This window comes from Neovison vison, chromosome X, assembly GCF_020171115.1.
Source record: "Neovison vison isolate M4711 chromosome X, ASM_NN_V1, whole genome shotgun sequence".
NCBI classification, from domain to species: domain Eukaryota; kingdom Metazoa; phylum Chordata; class Mammalia; order Carnivora; family Mustelidae; genus Neogale; species Neogale vison.
The window spans coordinates 31,381,920-31,397,552 of record NC_058105.1 but is presented as its reverse complement, the minus strand read 5'-3'; the positions used below and the strand labels follow the sequence as shown (position 1 = coordinate 31,397,552).

Below are 15,633 nucleotides of genomic sequence, written 5' to 3'. Positions count from 1 at the left end.
AGTATAATATTGAAAAGGAAGTGGGATAAAAAGGAAATGCATCCTGAAAAGAGCAATAAAGATTAGTAATGGAAAATGTGTTTTACGAACAAAGATAAAGGAACTCAAGAAAAGGTTAAGAAATGGGCTTATTCCCACCTTTAAGTAAATGTAATAATGTATTTGATCAAAACAATACCATATCCATGTTTGTATGATACTGTTCTTCATTTAATTCAGAGGACAGAAAAGGAACAGGTGCATGTTTAAGGCAAAAGAGCTATACAGACTTGATATAAAAGTTTTTATTAATCTGAATTAAACTCTGCTCTTATTATGTAACACTGTGTGGAGTAAAAAACCCCCAATGGTTTTCTATCAGTGTTGTATCAGAACATAGAAATTTAAAGATTTTCTGCTTTGTATTGCTTTTTTAAGATTTTAAGTGATCTTGGGGCACCTGGGTGGCTCAGTGGGCTAAAGCCTCTGCCTTCAGCACAGGTCATGATCTCAGGGTCCTGGGATCAAGCCCCGCGTTGGGCTCTCGGCTCAGCAGGGAGCCTGCTTCCCCTCCCCCCGCCTGCCTACCTCTCTGCCTACTTGTGATCTCTCTCTGTCAAATAAATAAATTAAATTAAATTAAAAAAAGATTTTAAGTCATCTCTATACCCAACCTGGGGCTCAAACCCATAACCCTGAGATCAAGAGTTGCATGCTTTACCAACTGAGCCAGCCAGGCACCCCTGGAATTTAAAGATTGTTTTAATCTGGCCCCAGCTCAACTGTTCAACCCTATTTTTCATGATCTTCTTAAGTACTCTGACCCACTTTATCAGGTTGTTGTCTAGACTGGCTCATTGGTAAAAACCAGGCTTACCTCTTTTCTAGTACCTTTACTTATGACATTATTTTTCACATAGAATATCCTCCTTCCTTCAAAGCCTAGTTCAGATTTGACCTCCTTTGTAAAGCTACCTCTAACCAAATCTCTGAAACAATCAGGCACCTTTAGTTGGAGTCTTACAATTTAGCATTTAATTATATCCTATACATTTTTTGTTTTCAGCGAATATGAAATAACAAGGACTGGATTTATCTTACCTCTTGAAATACCTTAAAACCAGACAAAATATATGAAAAAAAAAGTTTAAAACTGCATGAAGGAGAAGGATCTGTGAAAGATGAGAGGCAAGTTAGATGAGCCCCATGATTGTTCTGGACTTTCTAAGAATAGAGGTATGGGAAGTGGCAAGCCAGTCGAGGCCCAGCATTCTCTCCTGATGAGTCCTATGGGAGTCAGGGCAGCTAGGTTTGTATGGTAGAACACAGGAGAAGACATCTGCATAGAGAGGGGGCTATGGAGATCAAAAAATAAATAAAATAAAGTAAAATAAGGGGCACCTGGGTGGCTCAATGGGTTAAAGCCTCTGCCTTCAGCTCAGGTCATGATCCCAGGGTCCTGGGATCGAGCCCCGCATTGGGCTCTCTGCTCAGCGGGGAGCCTGCTTCCTCCTCTCTCTCTGCCTGCCTCTCTGCCTACTTGTGATCTCTGTCAGATGGATAAATAAAATCTTTAAAAAAATAAAGTAAAATAAAATGAAATACAATTTAAAAAGTCTTCCTCAAGTATTCAGGTGAATACTGATAAGTGTACTTGTCTGGGGAAAGAACCACCCAGAAGCAGCCCAAGAAAACACTGCAAGCCTCACCAAGGGCTGAGCATAATTCATTCCAATCACCAAAATGGAAACCTTCTCTTTCTAGGGCCTTAGAGGACTCGTAAGTATTTGCCTCAGCACTGGGAAAAAGTTTGCCCTAGAATAAATAAATGATGTTTTGGTGCGACCCCACAAAGCTTAAAAGTTAATGAAAAATAGGTTAATAAAAGCAAAAGAATTAGGGAAGGAAATCAGAATGCAAAATATGACCAAACTGAGGGCGAGTGTTCCACTCTATGCCCTACTTTCCCCCCCCCAATATATCCCAAACTGGAGGTAAGGTACCATGTCACCTGGAGGCAGTCATCAGGGAGCAGAGAAAAGTCCCGAAACTCAGAGAGAGCAGAAAAAATCCACTTTACTTTTATTTCCCTCTGCTCTTTTGCGTCCTGATCTCCAGGCAATTCCAAGGCCCTGTTGGCAGCAACAGTGACAGTGGGGGTGGCAAAGGCCGAAAACTGAGGGAGAGGAAACTTCCTTTTTGGTCAGAGGACCTGTGGTCATTCCTCTGCAATAGATGCGTCTCTGCATTTGGACCAGGCTCTGGATTCAGCGGTGGTCAGTGAATGGCAGAACAGGATGAATAAAACCCAGCTTTCAGGTCAGAGGACCACAGAGAGCACCCTAGAGAACGGGACAGTACTGGAGAGATGGTCAAGACGGAGGAGCATGGAAAAGAGACCCCGCAAAGTCCCACACCATGGAATACTTCTCAACAATAAAAAGAAACAACTGATACACACAACAAAGTGAATGGATCTCAGAGATATTAGATGAAGTGAAAGAAGCCAGTCTGAAAAGCTTCCAGAGTGTTCGATGCCATTTATGTAATACTCTCAAAAGGACAAAACTGTTGTGACAGGAAACAGATCAGTTAGAGGCAGAGAAGAGTGTGACTACCGAAGAGTAAAAGAAGTACAAGGTATTTGTTAAAACTCATACATGGAGGGCGCCTGGGTGGTTCAGTTGGTGAAGCATCTGCCTTCGGCTCAGGTTGTGATCCCAGGTTCTGGGATCGAGCCTCGCCTTGGTCTCCCCACTCAGCTGGGAGCCTGCTTCTCCCTCTGCCCCCATTCATGCTTTGTCAGGTGAATAAATAAAATCTTTAAAAATAAATAAATAGGGGCACCTGGGTGGCTCACTTGTTAAGCGTCTGCCTTCAGCTCAGGTCATGATCCCAGGGTCTTGGGATTGGGCCCCGCGTCGGGCTCCCTGCTCAGCGGGGAGTCTGCTTCCTTCCTCTCCCACTCCCCCTGCTTGTGTTCCCTCTCTTGCTCACTGTATCTCTCTCTGTCAAATAATAAATAAAAATCTTTTTAAATAAATAAATAAATAAATAAAACTTGTAAAAGTAAAACCAAAACCAAAAACCAAACAAACTCATAGAGGGACAATCTAATAAAAAAATCCATTTTACTGTAAGTTAATTTACAAAGTAAAGATGTAGAAAGATGGCAAAAGATTTGTCAATTTAACACTAATTAAAAGAAAGTTGGCATAGGGGTGTCTGGCTGGCTTAGCTGGTAGAGCATGCAATTCTTGATCTTAGGGTCGTGAGTTCAAGCCCCATGTTAGGCATAAAGCTTACTTGGGAAAAAAAAAAGCTGACAGGAGTATAATATCAGACAAAACAAATTTCAGAGCAAAGAATATTTATTACCACTCTGATGAAAGATCTCAGCTTCCTCCTTCAGAAACTAGAAATACAAGAGTAGATTAACCCTGGGGCACCTGGGTGGCTCAGTCAGTTAGGGGTCTGGAGTCTGCTCAAGACTCACTCTTTCTCTCTCTGCCCTTCCTTCCCCATGCCCGCATGCATGCGCTCTCTAAAATAAATAAATAAATAAATAAGTATTTTTTTAAAAAAGAAGAGCAGATTAATCCCCAAAAGCAGGAAGTAGAAATAATAAAGATCAGAGAAGAGATTGATGAACCATGACACAAAAAGAGAAAAAAATGATAAAACCCCCAAACCTGGTTCTTTGAGAAGATCCATACATTTGATAAAACTCTAGCCAGACAGATTAGGGAGATAAAGAGAAAAAATATAAATTACCAATACCAGGATTGAGAGAGGTGATGGTACTAGAGATGGTATAGCTTTTAAAAGGATAATAAGTAAATATGAACAACTGTATGCCAATCAATTTGACAATCAGTTGCAATGGATAAATTCCAAAAGATACAAGCTGTTAAAGGTTATTCTAGAAGAAATCTGTAACTGAATAGCTATATGTCTACCTATAAAATCCAATTTTCACTGGTGAATTCTATCAAAAATTTAAGGAAGAAATAACAGCAATGCTACACAAATATATCCCAAAAATTAAGAGGAGGGAACACGTCTCAACTCACTGTATAAGGCCAGCATTATCCGAATACCAACACCAGACAAAGGTAAGAAAATTAAGAAAACTAAAACCAAAATTCCTCATGAGCATAGATGCAAAAATTCCTAAAATTTTACCAAATAAAATTTAATAAAATATAAAAAGGATAATCCATCACCAACAAGTGGGGTTTATTCCTGTAGTGCATGATTTCTTTAGTGTTCAGAAATCACTTAATATAACTTACAATAGTAACGAATTAAAAAGAAAAATGATGAGATCATCTCAATAGGTGCAAAAAAATATTTGACAAAATCCAAAATCCATTTCTAAATATATTTTTTAAGATTTTATTTACTTATTTGACACACAGACAGAGATCACAAGTAGGCAGAGAGGCAAGCAGAGAGAGGGGGGAAGCAGGCTCCCCACTGAGCAGAGAGCCCAATGCAGGGCTCGATCCCAGGACCCTGAGATCATGACCTGAGCCGAAGGCAGAGGCTTAACCCTGAGATCATGACCTGAGCCGAAGGCAGAGGCTTAACCCATTGAGCCACCCAGGCGCCCCCAAAATCCATTTCTGATTAAAAACACGAAACCCAACTCTCAGCAAACAGGAACAGAAAGGAGCTTCCTCAGACTGACAGCTAACATCATACTTAAAAGGTGAAAGAATGAATGTTCTCCTCCCTGACATCAGCAAAATAGCAAGAATGCATATTCAACCACTTCCATTCAACATTTCTCGGGAGTCCCTATGCAGTGCAATAAGGCAAGAAAGTGAAATAAAAAGCATCAGATTGGAAAGAATGAAATAAATGTTTTTATTCACAGGCAAAATGATTGTCTATGTAGACAATCCTACAGACTTTACAAAAAGAGTAATTTGGTTTATCGAGGTTGTAAGATACAAGATCAATAATCATAACAAACTGTATTACTCTGTCCCAGCAACAAACAATCAGAAATTGAAATTATGTATTATAGCATATCTAACTACCAGTTGGTATGTGGTAGTTTCTCTGTTACTTTAATACATGCTAAATAACAACAATAAAACCTCATTTAAGAAAGCAGGGTAATAATATACTAAAGTAGACTAAAAGGAAAGGTGGAGGCTGTCTTCCAACTGGTATCTTAATGATACACAATCAATTGGGGAGTAGTAGGATAATTTATTGTACACTATCCTGAGTGCCAAAAAAGCTATTCCCAAGAAAAATAATATATTCATTTCTCTATATTCTAGCTGCCCTTTAGGTAAATGAAATAAATAAAAAGCTTCATTTTGACTAAAACTTCAACAATCTAGATTATTGAGCTTTTCTTTTATGTAATATAATTTATCCTAAATCTTTATGCCTTCTCTTTTTTAAAAAGATTTTATTTATTTATTTGACAGATCACAAGCAGGCAGAGAGAGGCTGGCAGAGAGAGGGAGAAGCAGGCTCCCCGCTGAGCAGGAAGCCTGACACGGGGATCGATCTCAGGACCCTGAGATCAGGACCCAAGCTGAAGGCAGAGGCTTAAACCACTGAGCCACCCACGCACTCCATATGCCTTCTTTTTTTAAATTGAAGTATAGCTGACACAGAATGTCACATTAGATTCAGGTGTGCCATATTGTGATTTGACAAGTTTATATGTTACTTTGTGCTCATCACAAGTGTCGCTACTCTCTGTCACCATACGACACTACTACAATACCATTGACTGTATTCCCTACGCTGTGCCTTCTATTCCTGTGACTTATTTATTTTGTAACTGAAAGACTTTACCTCCCACCCCCCTTTACCCATGTTGCTCATCCCCCCAACCTTCTCCCCTCTGGTAACCCTCAGCTTGTTCTCTATTTATGGGTCTGTTTCTGCCTTTTGTTTGTTTAGGTTTTTTGTTTTGGGTTTTTTCTTTACATTTTACATTTAAGTGAAATCATACAGTATTTGTCTTTCTCTGTTTCACTTATTTCACTCAGCATAATATACTCTAGGTCCATCCATGTTGTCATAAATGGCAAGACCTCATCCTTTTTTATGGCTTAGTAATATTTCATCATATATTATTCATATATTCATATTATGTTTCATTATGTATAATATATAATAACTTTTATTCTTAATACAAATAGAATTGGCAATGAAAACTTAATATTTACAGACATTATATTTTAAAAGATAATACAGTTTAGAGCAAGATTAGAAGAACCAAATTACAAAAACAGATTATAAAAACAAATTTGCAGTCAGAAAGCCTGTGTTAAAGTCTTAGCTGTTGTCAGTTACTGGCTATGTGATCCGGGTAAGCCTCCCAAACTCCCTGAGCTTCAGTTTCCTAATCTATAAAATGGAGAGAATAAGTCTGACCTTTTCTACCTCACAATATTGTTTAAAGTATCAATGAGGCAAGTATATATTAAAGTTTTTATAACTTCCAGCCAAATTCATTTATTCTGCTAAGAATACAAATAATAGCAGTGAAAAGCACTGAGTATTTCCTCTGTGCCAGGTGATGGGCTAGGCTCTTCGTATGTATTTCCTCTTTGAATGACAATAATAAGTCTTACAATAATAATAGTGGGTACTTATGAAGCAGTCACCGTGTACCTCAGCACTTGATCAGAGGCATATAGAAACAACAAATTAGATCCCACATGTAGTGAGTCTCACTGATAGGTCATATTAACAAGGACTAAGAGTGAGGACTAGAAGAAGCTGGAAACTTCGCCTGGCTCCCACAAACTCTAGCTTCAAAAGCCAATTAAAGTTGCTGTCAGGGGGACAGACCCATGGGGAGTGACCGTTTTCAGAAGTCCCACTCTGCAGGATTATCCGTTATATAACTGTTGTGGGAAGGACATGAGTTTAGGGCAAAGCTAGAATTCTAGTTTTATCACTTATTGCTTAATATGGGTCATTATGAATAAACAGGGGTTTACCAGAAACAAAAAGTAAAATAAGGGCATTTTAGGGATAGGAAGTGGGTGCAAAGACTGAAGTGTGGAAAAAAAATATACATGTAGAGAATAGTGAAAAGTCAGAAGTCTTCAAGCTATTTGCCTTGACCATCTGTCCTATGAACTCTACTAAGGTTAAGCAGAAGCAAAGATCATATGACTGAAATGAAAAAGGCCAGGGGACTGGCCAGGCAGTGATGACAGAACAACAAAGGACTATAAAACCAAAGGTGCTTGGCAAAAATGCTGGTAAGTCATGTTCTCATAAAGAATTTGTATCTAAGATAAACAAAGAACTCTTATGACTGAATAAAACGATAAATAACCCAACTACAAATTGGGAAAAGGATATGAATAGACAGTTCTTAAAAGATGATAGACAAATGGCTATAAGCACAGATGAAAAGACGGTCAACATTAGCCATTAGGGAAGTATAATGCAAAACCACAAGATACCACGTCACACCTACCAATATGGCTACACTCAAACAGAGATAATTAGTGTTGGCAAGAATGTGCTAAAACTGGAATCCTCATGCACTGTGGGTGGAAAAGGAAAATGGGGCAGCCACATTGGAAAACACTCTGGCAGTTCTTCAGAAGTTTAAAACACAGAATTACTGTATGACCCAGCAATTCCACCCCTAGATATACATGAAAGATAAATGGATAAATAAAACCATGTCCACAGAGACTTCTCCCTGAAGGTTCACAGCAGCATTACTCATAATAGCCAAAACATTAGTCATAATAGCCAAAAAGTAGAAAAAATAAAACCCAAATGTCCATCAATGAATGGATGAATTTTTTTTTAAAAAAAGTGGTATATCCATATAATGGAATAGTATTCAGTCATAAAAAGAAAAGAAGCACTGATACAGGCTACAACATGCATGAACTTTAAAAACATGATGCTAAGTGAAAGAAGCCAGACACAAAAGACCACATATTCTATTGGTAGGAAATGTTCAGAATAGACAAGTCTATAGAGACAGAGAGTAGATTGGTGGTGGCTTAGGTTTGGGGAAAGAGTTGGAAGGAAATGTGGAGTGACTGCTAATGGATACAAGGTTTCTTTTTTTTTTTTTAAAGATTTTGTTTATTAATTTGACAGAGAGAAATCACAAGTAGATGGAGAGGCAGCCAGAGAGAGAGAGAGAGGGAAGCAGGCTCCCCGCTGAGCAGAGACCCCCGATGCGGGACTCGATCCCAGGACCCTGAGATCATGACCCGAGCCGAAGGCAGCGGCTTAACCCACCGAGCCACCCAGGCGCCTGATACAAGGTTTCTTTTGGAGCAGACGATAATGTTCTCCAACAGATTGTGGTGATATTTGCAAAAGCCTGTGAGTATACTAAAAACTAAAACCACTGAATTATGCACTTCACACAGGTGAATTAGATAGTATATGAATTATATCTCCATAAAGCTGTTTTTAAGGCACAAAATTGCCAAGGAAGAGTACGAGGCAATGAATGACCATAAACTGGGGCAGTAAAAGAAAAATGCTGACAATCTGGGATAATAGGTGAAGCCAAATGTAGGAAACTTTCCATAGGAAATAACCATAACTACAGTAGCACTAAAGGAGTGAAGAAAATGAGATAGTCCCTGATTTTACCAGTTACCACTCAAGCAAACCCTGGTTAACCTTCCTTAATTGAGTGAAAGCAATTTGCTCTGCTAACTACATCATGGATTCTCTGGAGATCTGTTCAAGGTTCTAGGAATCCAAGCCTAATAGGTATCACAATTCTTTAGGCCCTTTCTTCGACAGCTGAGTTTGCGAAAGCCTGTTTAACAGAGACAACTAATCTGCAACTTTGACTCAAATGGAAGTAAAATAAAATGGATATTTATGATGCACCTCACTTTCCCATCAATTGTCACATTTAATTCTCACATCTCTTAACCATTTCATAGATAAGGAAACTGGCCCAGAGAGGATGGAGGGCTCCCAAGGTCATATAACTAGGGGTAAAATTAGGATTCCAGGTTTGGCCTAAACTCATGTCTGTTCCACTAGAGGTATGCAGTGGGTAACCCTGCAGAGTGAGACTTCTGAAAACACTTTCTCCCCATGGGTCCCTTCCCCTGACAGTGACTCTTGATGTCTTTTGAAGCCAAAGTTTGTATGATTGCTAATTTTAAAGCAATGATAACTTTTACACATTAAACACTTCTCCAACTTGTTCCCTTGATAACCACACACCTAAGATTAGATACAGGGAAAAAGTTCTCTGTTACCGCTGCTACTTAAAAATCTCCATTTGTGAGAACATCATCTTTAATGGACTTTTAAAGAGAGCAAAGTTCGGCAATAATGATAGACAGTGGGTAGCTCCATGCCACTACAGAAAATAGTATAACAACAACAAAAGTCAGCTGATGAAAAGATCACCTTTACTCCATACAAACTCTCTAGTTACTTTCACCAGTCAGGACCAACAAAGGCTGAACACAAGGTAATATTGCCAAGTGTCTAAGTATCTAAGACCCAGTCATACTGGTTTTTGTCAATAATTTATATATATATATATATATATATATATATATACACATATATATATAAATAATATATAACAATTATGTATATTATATATGCATATAATAATGTATCATATATATATAATTTTTAATTTCAATTCAATTTAGTTAACATACCATAGTATTAGTTTCAGGGGTAGAATGTAGTGATTCATCAGTTGCATTTCACACCCAGTGTTCATTCCATTAAGTGCCCTCCTTCATGCCCATCACCCAGTTACCCCAGCCCACCACCCCTCTCCCTCCAGCAACCCTCACTTTGTTTCCCATAGTTAAGTGAACAATTATCTTTTTTAAAGTACACAGGTTATACACAAACATATTTCTGTTGTAAAAAAAATTAAACAGTGTAAGATCGTACAGAGCAGAAAATATAAGATAACATTCATCAGCCTCCCTAATGTTTCCAGGCCTTTTGCTGTGTGTTTACATTCGTATATATGTATATACATCGTATAGTCTTTTTCTTTTTTGAAAAAGTGATTGATGTGAGAAAGAGAGAGCACAAGCAGGAGGAGGAGAGGGAGAGAGAATCTCAAGCTGCTGAGAGCTGAGCCCAACGTGGGGCTCGATCTCATGATCCTGAGATCATGACCTGAGTCAAAACCAAGAGTCGGTGCTCAACCAACTGTGCCACCCAATCACCCCATTTATTGTATAGTTTTTCTGCCAATGGATGGTATTATACACTACATACTGTCCTGTAACTTTAACAGCTTTATTGAGATGAATCGACACACTATATAATGTACTTATTTATATTGTAGAGTTCAGTGGCTTTTAGCACATTCACAGATAATGTGTGCAAACAAATCCACAGTCAATTCTAGGATATTCTCATCACCTCAAAAAGAACTCCTGGAGCCGTTAGAGCCTTCATATCCTCACATTCTCTCCAACTCTAGGCAACCAATAGTCTACTTTCTGTCTCTATATATTTCCCTCTTCTGGCCATTCTGTCTGAATGGAATCATATAAAATACAGCCTTTTCTGACTGGCTTCTCTCACTTAGCATAAAGTTTCTAAGACTCCATAGCCTTGAATAACCAACAATTAAACCATTTACATAGAGATCTCCTAGTCAAGACATATTTTGGAGATAAGACAAATGAAGCCCAGAAAAATTACAAGCTTCTCCCTCCTGACCCTCACATTTCTGCTGATGAGACCCACAGCACAACAAACCATAAAACCTAGCTCCCATTACAAACCAAAATAATGAAAGATATGATCTCATGAGATTACATATGGGAACTAGAATGGAATTTAGAGATCTCCTAGTCAAGACACATTTTGGAGGGGCTCCTGGGTGGCTCAGTGGTTAAATCATCTGCCTTCAGCTCAGGTCATGATCTCAGGGTCCTGGGATCGAGCCCCACATCGGGCTCTCTGCTCAGCGGGGAACCTGCTTCCTCCCCTCTCTCTGCCTGCATCTCTGCCTACTTGTGATCTCTGCCTGTCAAATAAATAAATAAAATCTTTAAAAAAAAAGACACATTTTGGAGATAAGACAAATGAAGCCCAGAAAAATTACATGACCCAACAAAGCCATACAGCAAGCGGACGGCTCTCTTATTACATTATACGCTCTACTGCCCACCAAACACCATATACTATATACTATATACTGCTTTACCCTAATGGTCATTGACCAGGAATATGCATGAAATTCACCTGGGGAGATTGCTTTGAAAAATACATTCAGAACAATTTTTCTTTATCTTACTAGAGGGAGCACTGATATAATTTGGCTTTATCTAGAAGACATTGAGGAACATCCAGTAGTATATTGTTTCCTAATTCAGCCATGCAACAGAGGTCAGGGGGTGTCCACAACCACGGGAAGTATCAGGACTACTTGTCCTTGTGCTAATTAGCTCCAGTTGCAGTTTTTGATAGGTTGGGGTTTTGTTTTGGGTGGGGGTTTTTTTGGCTTTTTTTTTTTTAAAGATTTTATTTATTTAGTTGACAGAGAGAGATCACAAGTAGGCAGAGAGGCAGGCAGAGAGAGAGAGAGAGGAGGAAGCAGGCTCCCAGCTGAGCAGAGAGCCCGATGTGGGACTCGATCCCAGGACCCTGAGATCATGACCTGAGCCAAAGGCAGCGGCTTAACCCACTGAGCCACCCAGGCACCCAATTTTTTGGCTTTTTATTGCATTTCTGTCCTCTCCTTTGAGGTCAGTTATTACCTCTTACATCTCACTGTGTGTTTGCATCCAGCCATCCTTATCCATATTCCCACACCTACTATCATCAGTGTGAGCTGAGACTGCAAGTAAGTATGATCTTCAGAACTATGATAAAGGTGACAGTAAAACAGGTCACTAGTGAGGAACCAGGAAATTCAGCGTAGGGACTTGGTGATATGTAGATTGGCAGAGACAGAATGGAAAGTCAATGTTGCCAGACATAACATTCTATAAGAAAGTGGCCAATAGCAAGACCTCCCTCATACAAACCAAACAAAGAGGACACTCTGGGTTTGTTTTTTCTGTTTTTTGTTTTGTTTTGTTTTAACATCAGGAAGCTATGTAGTTTTCCCCTCAAGGTTTCTCCCTTGATGTTTGTTTGCTCTTTTTTAAATTAATGAACTTAATTTTTTTAGAGCAGTTTTAGGTTCACAGCAAAATGGAACAACAGGGACAGAGGGTTCCCATGGGCACCCCGTCCACACACATGCACACTCCTCGCCCCCCACCACCAACATCCCACATCACAAACACCCTGGGTCATTTTTAAATCCATTTAAATATTATACAAGGGACAGTTTAGATTACCTGTAACACCACCGAACTGTGGGTATTGCTGGTAAAGATGCGTGTGGTCCCTGCCTTGGAAGACTGCAGATGGGATGAGAGACCCATTTCGCTGCTTCCAAGGGACAATTTCATGTGCTGGTCCTCCTCTTCCACTAGAGATCTGAAAAGGTGGATAAATCAGAAGAAAGGCAAGTTAAAAGTTGCCTTTTATATACTATACTTTTATATACTATAGAAATATAATTCACAATAATGGCATTGTTTAGAGAAATAACCAGGAACTAGTGCCAATCATTTGACTACGATATAGATGGAATTTTGTTTCATTGTGCTTTACGCTCGTGCCATTGTACACCCTAGAAGAAATTATCTTCTATATTTGTAAAAAACTTTTCAAGGTCAGAAAAAAAAGAAGTGAGAAATCAACCTAAAAGCTGATTCAAAACTACACACACAAAGGGTTTGTTTTTTTTTTTTTCTCTAGTGCCAGAGAAATTGCTTTTGGTATTGTGCTGTTTAGGTAGCAATAACATCAAATTGTGTTATTCACAGTTAAAAGTACTTTGGAATATCTACTTTGAGAAAGGTAAAAACAATAGCTATCATTTATTGAATGGTCACTGTGTATCAGGTACTTGCCCAGAAATTTACACACATGATCCCACATAATCCTTAAAACAATCCAATCCAATAGGTACTATTATTATTTCCTTTGTATGAAGGGTAGGGAAAATGAGCTATAGTGTTTAAAAGTTTAAAAGTAAGTTAGCTAGGGTTGCAAATATATTAAAAGTAGTTGGGTCATGATTTGAATATAAATCTAGTGTGATTCCAAATTCCAAAGACCCCATTAATAAAAGTCAAAGATTAACTGTGACAGTAACACACTGCTTCCTCTTCTGTCATTAGTTATAGTTCTAATCAACCCCCAGTGGAACGAAAACTCTCACACATGAAGTAATTTCTTTTTCTAGCAATATCTCTCAGTCATCATTTTGGGATTATTCAGTTAAATCGCTATCATCTAGTGGCATTTCCATCTTTTCTAAGAAATAAAAAGTAAAAAGAATGAATGCAAGCTATGCCCATGTATATATTACATTCACAATTTTTCGCAGGCCATAAAAAGCATTGGAGAACCTGTAGTCAACAGGTCAGTTTGTTTCACAGAGATCATGGAAAATATTTAATGAAGGACCTCAGGTTACACTGGATACTGACTACCATGGTACGACCTTTTATTACCCCTTAAACTAGGCAGGCCTGGGTTTCCTCAGGTACACACTGCCAAAAGTGTCTCTGAATCACCCAAGAGCAGGGAGCGGGGGGCTCTGAATGGGTTTGTGTGTTCATGATGTAGATGGCTAATATGGACACTGGGAGAGGAAGAGGAAGAGGACATCTTCAAGCACTAGGAGCTCCACTTTTGCTATTTACCTCGAACTTCCTACATGTTGAATTATTTGTTTTTCTTTTTTCTTTTTTTTAATGATTCTTTTGAGAGCGAGAGAGAGAGAGGGAGCGAGGAGCAGAGGGAGGAGAAGCAGAGCACAGAGCCCGACATGGAGCTCGATTTCACCACCCTGAGATCATGACCTGAGCCGAAGGCAGATGTTTAACTGACCAAGCCACCCAGGTGCCCCTTTCTGTTTCTTTTTTAAGGTTTTATTTTTTAAGTAAGCTCTACACCCAACATGGGGCTGGAACCCACAACCCCAAGATCAAGAGTCACATGGTCTACCGGCTGAGCCAGCCAGACACCCCAAATTGTTTGTTTTTCTAACTCTGGCCTATCCAATATCGTGAAGATTTCACTACTTGTTCCCTACCATACCTGTAACCTCAGCTGCCCAGTCTGAACAAGAAAAAAAAAACTTTAAGACTACCATACTTTAAGATCCTGCTTTTTGAATCCAGACATCAACGAGATGGCTTTAAATCTTGTAATAATTAGCAAAATTCTGGCCTCAAGGGTGACATCAATTCTTCTTGAGAATATTAGAGCCATAGTATAACCAAAAATGAATTAATAATACATGACAATGTTTTATTCAACCCTCATGGATATTTAATAAAGAGAATAATTTAAATAAGATTTTAACAAGCATAGCAGAAAATGAATATAGCTTTCTACTAATTTCAGAAATAGCCTTAAAAAGAATTAAATTCTATACATGACATATAGCATACACACACTCACCCATTCTTTTAAACAGCTTTTACAGACCAACATTTAAAAGTACAGAATTTTTTTAAAGCATGTTCAGCTTTTTTTTTTTAAGATTTTTTATTTAGTTATTTGACAGACAGAGATCACAAGCAGGCAGAGAGGCAGGCAGAGAGAGGGGAGGAAGCAGGCTCCCTACTGAGCAGAGAGCCAGATGCGGGGCTCCATCCCAGGACCCTGAGATCATGACCTGAGCCGAAGGCAGAGGCTTTAACCCACTGAGCCACCCAGGCATCCCTAAAAGTACAGAATTAATGGGACAAGTGGGAAATAGACTGATGGTGATTGGGATCCCTAACCAGAAAGTTTCCATTCAAACAGAATAATTTTAATGAAATATCCAAGGAGAATGTTTTATTATTTTCTGTATTCTCTGCACAAAACCTAGCACATGAGAATTTTAGCATGTCATTTGAATGAACACAGCATCTCATTTTTGTGGACATTTCTTTCCTCATGCAGTGCTTTCAATGACCACCAATTATGATTTTTATAGAACCACAGATGTAAAAGAGACAGGAATGAAGCTGAAGCCACATTGTGCCTATGACATATCCTGGAAATTTCTTTTTTTGAAGAAATCACAGATAACAACTTGTTTGCTTGTCATTTGTCTCTAGCTCCTAAAATCGAAAAGCAGAATGTGAAAATGTAGCCCTTTCTTGGCAAGATAAAATGGTTGGCTTTCTAATTAATTACTTCAAATGCTGAAGAAGCCTTCACTAAAGTGATCTTCTTCATGACTTTGTCTCAACATACTTTGACTTTTTAACATTCAGAGCCCTCCCTGTTATTTCTGCAGCAGTAACAACACATGCCACGTCAACCTTCTCAGCAGATTCAAAATTCTCTTCCATCTCCTTTCCACTAAGTTTACTGACTGGATGTGAAGAACACTGCTTTCCAACACTGCAAGGAGGTAAAAGCTCTCCTTAAAGGAATGATTCTCTGAGTAATTCCAAAGACAAACAACAGTTTTTAAATATTCATTTTTCAAGTCATGTGGTTCAAAGCAATAAAAAAGACCAGGGGTTGTCAGAAGAGGTCAGGGGACCAAGGGGATTTTGTCTCTTCCCTCCCCACATTTGGGGACGTCTGGAGCTGTGTTTTATCATTGCA

General features: G+C 38.9%; 1 protein-coding gene across 4 annotated transcripts in view; it reads right to left on the bottom strand.

The window, feature by feature from the left end:
• KLHL13 (kelch like family member 13) overlaps nucleotides 1-15,633 on the bottom strand; it is a 200,232-nt gene that overhangs the window by 29,610 nt on the left and 154,989 nt on the right. For all 4 annotated transcript variants that reach the window (XM_044234328.1, XM_044234324.1, XM_044234326.1 and 1 more), the window contains one exon: nucleotides 12,306-12,447. In XM_044234328.1, the coding sequence (XP_044090263.1) occupies nucleotides 12,306-12,447 (142 nt within the window). The remainder of the gene's footprint in view (nucleotides 1-12,305; nucleotides 12,448-15,633) is intronic.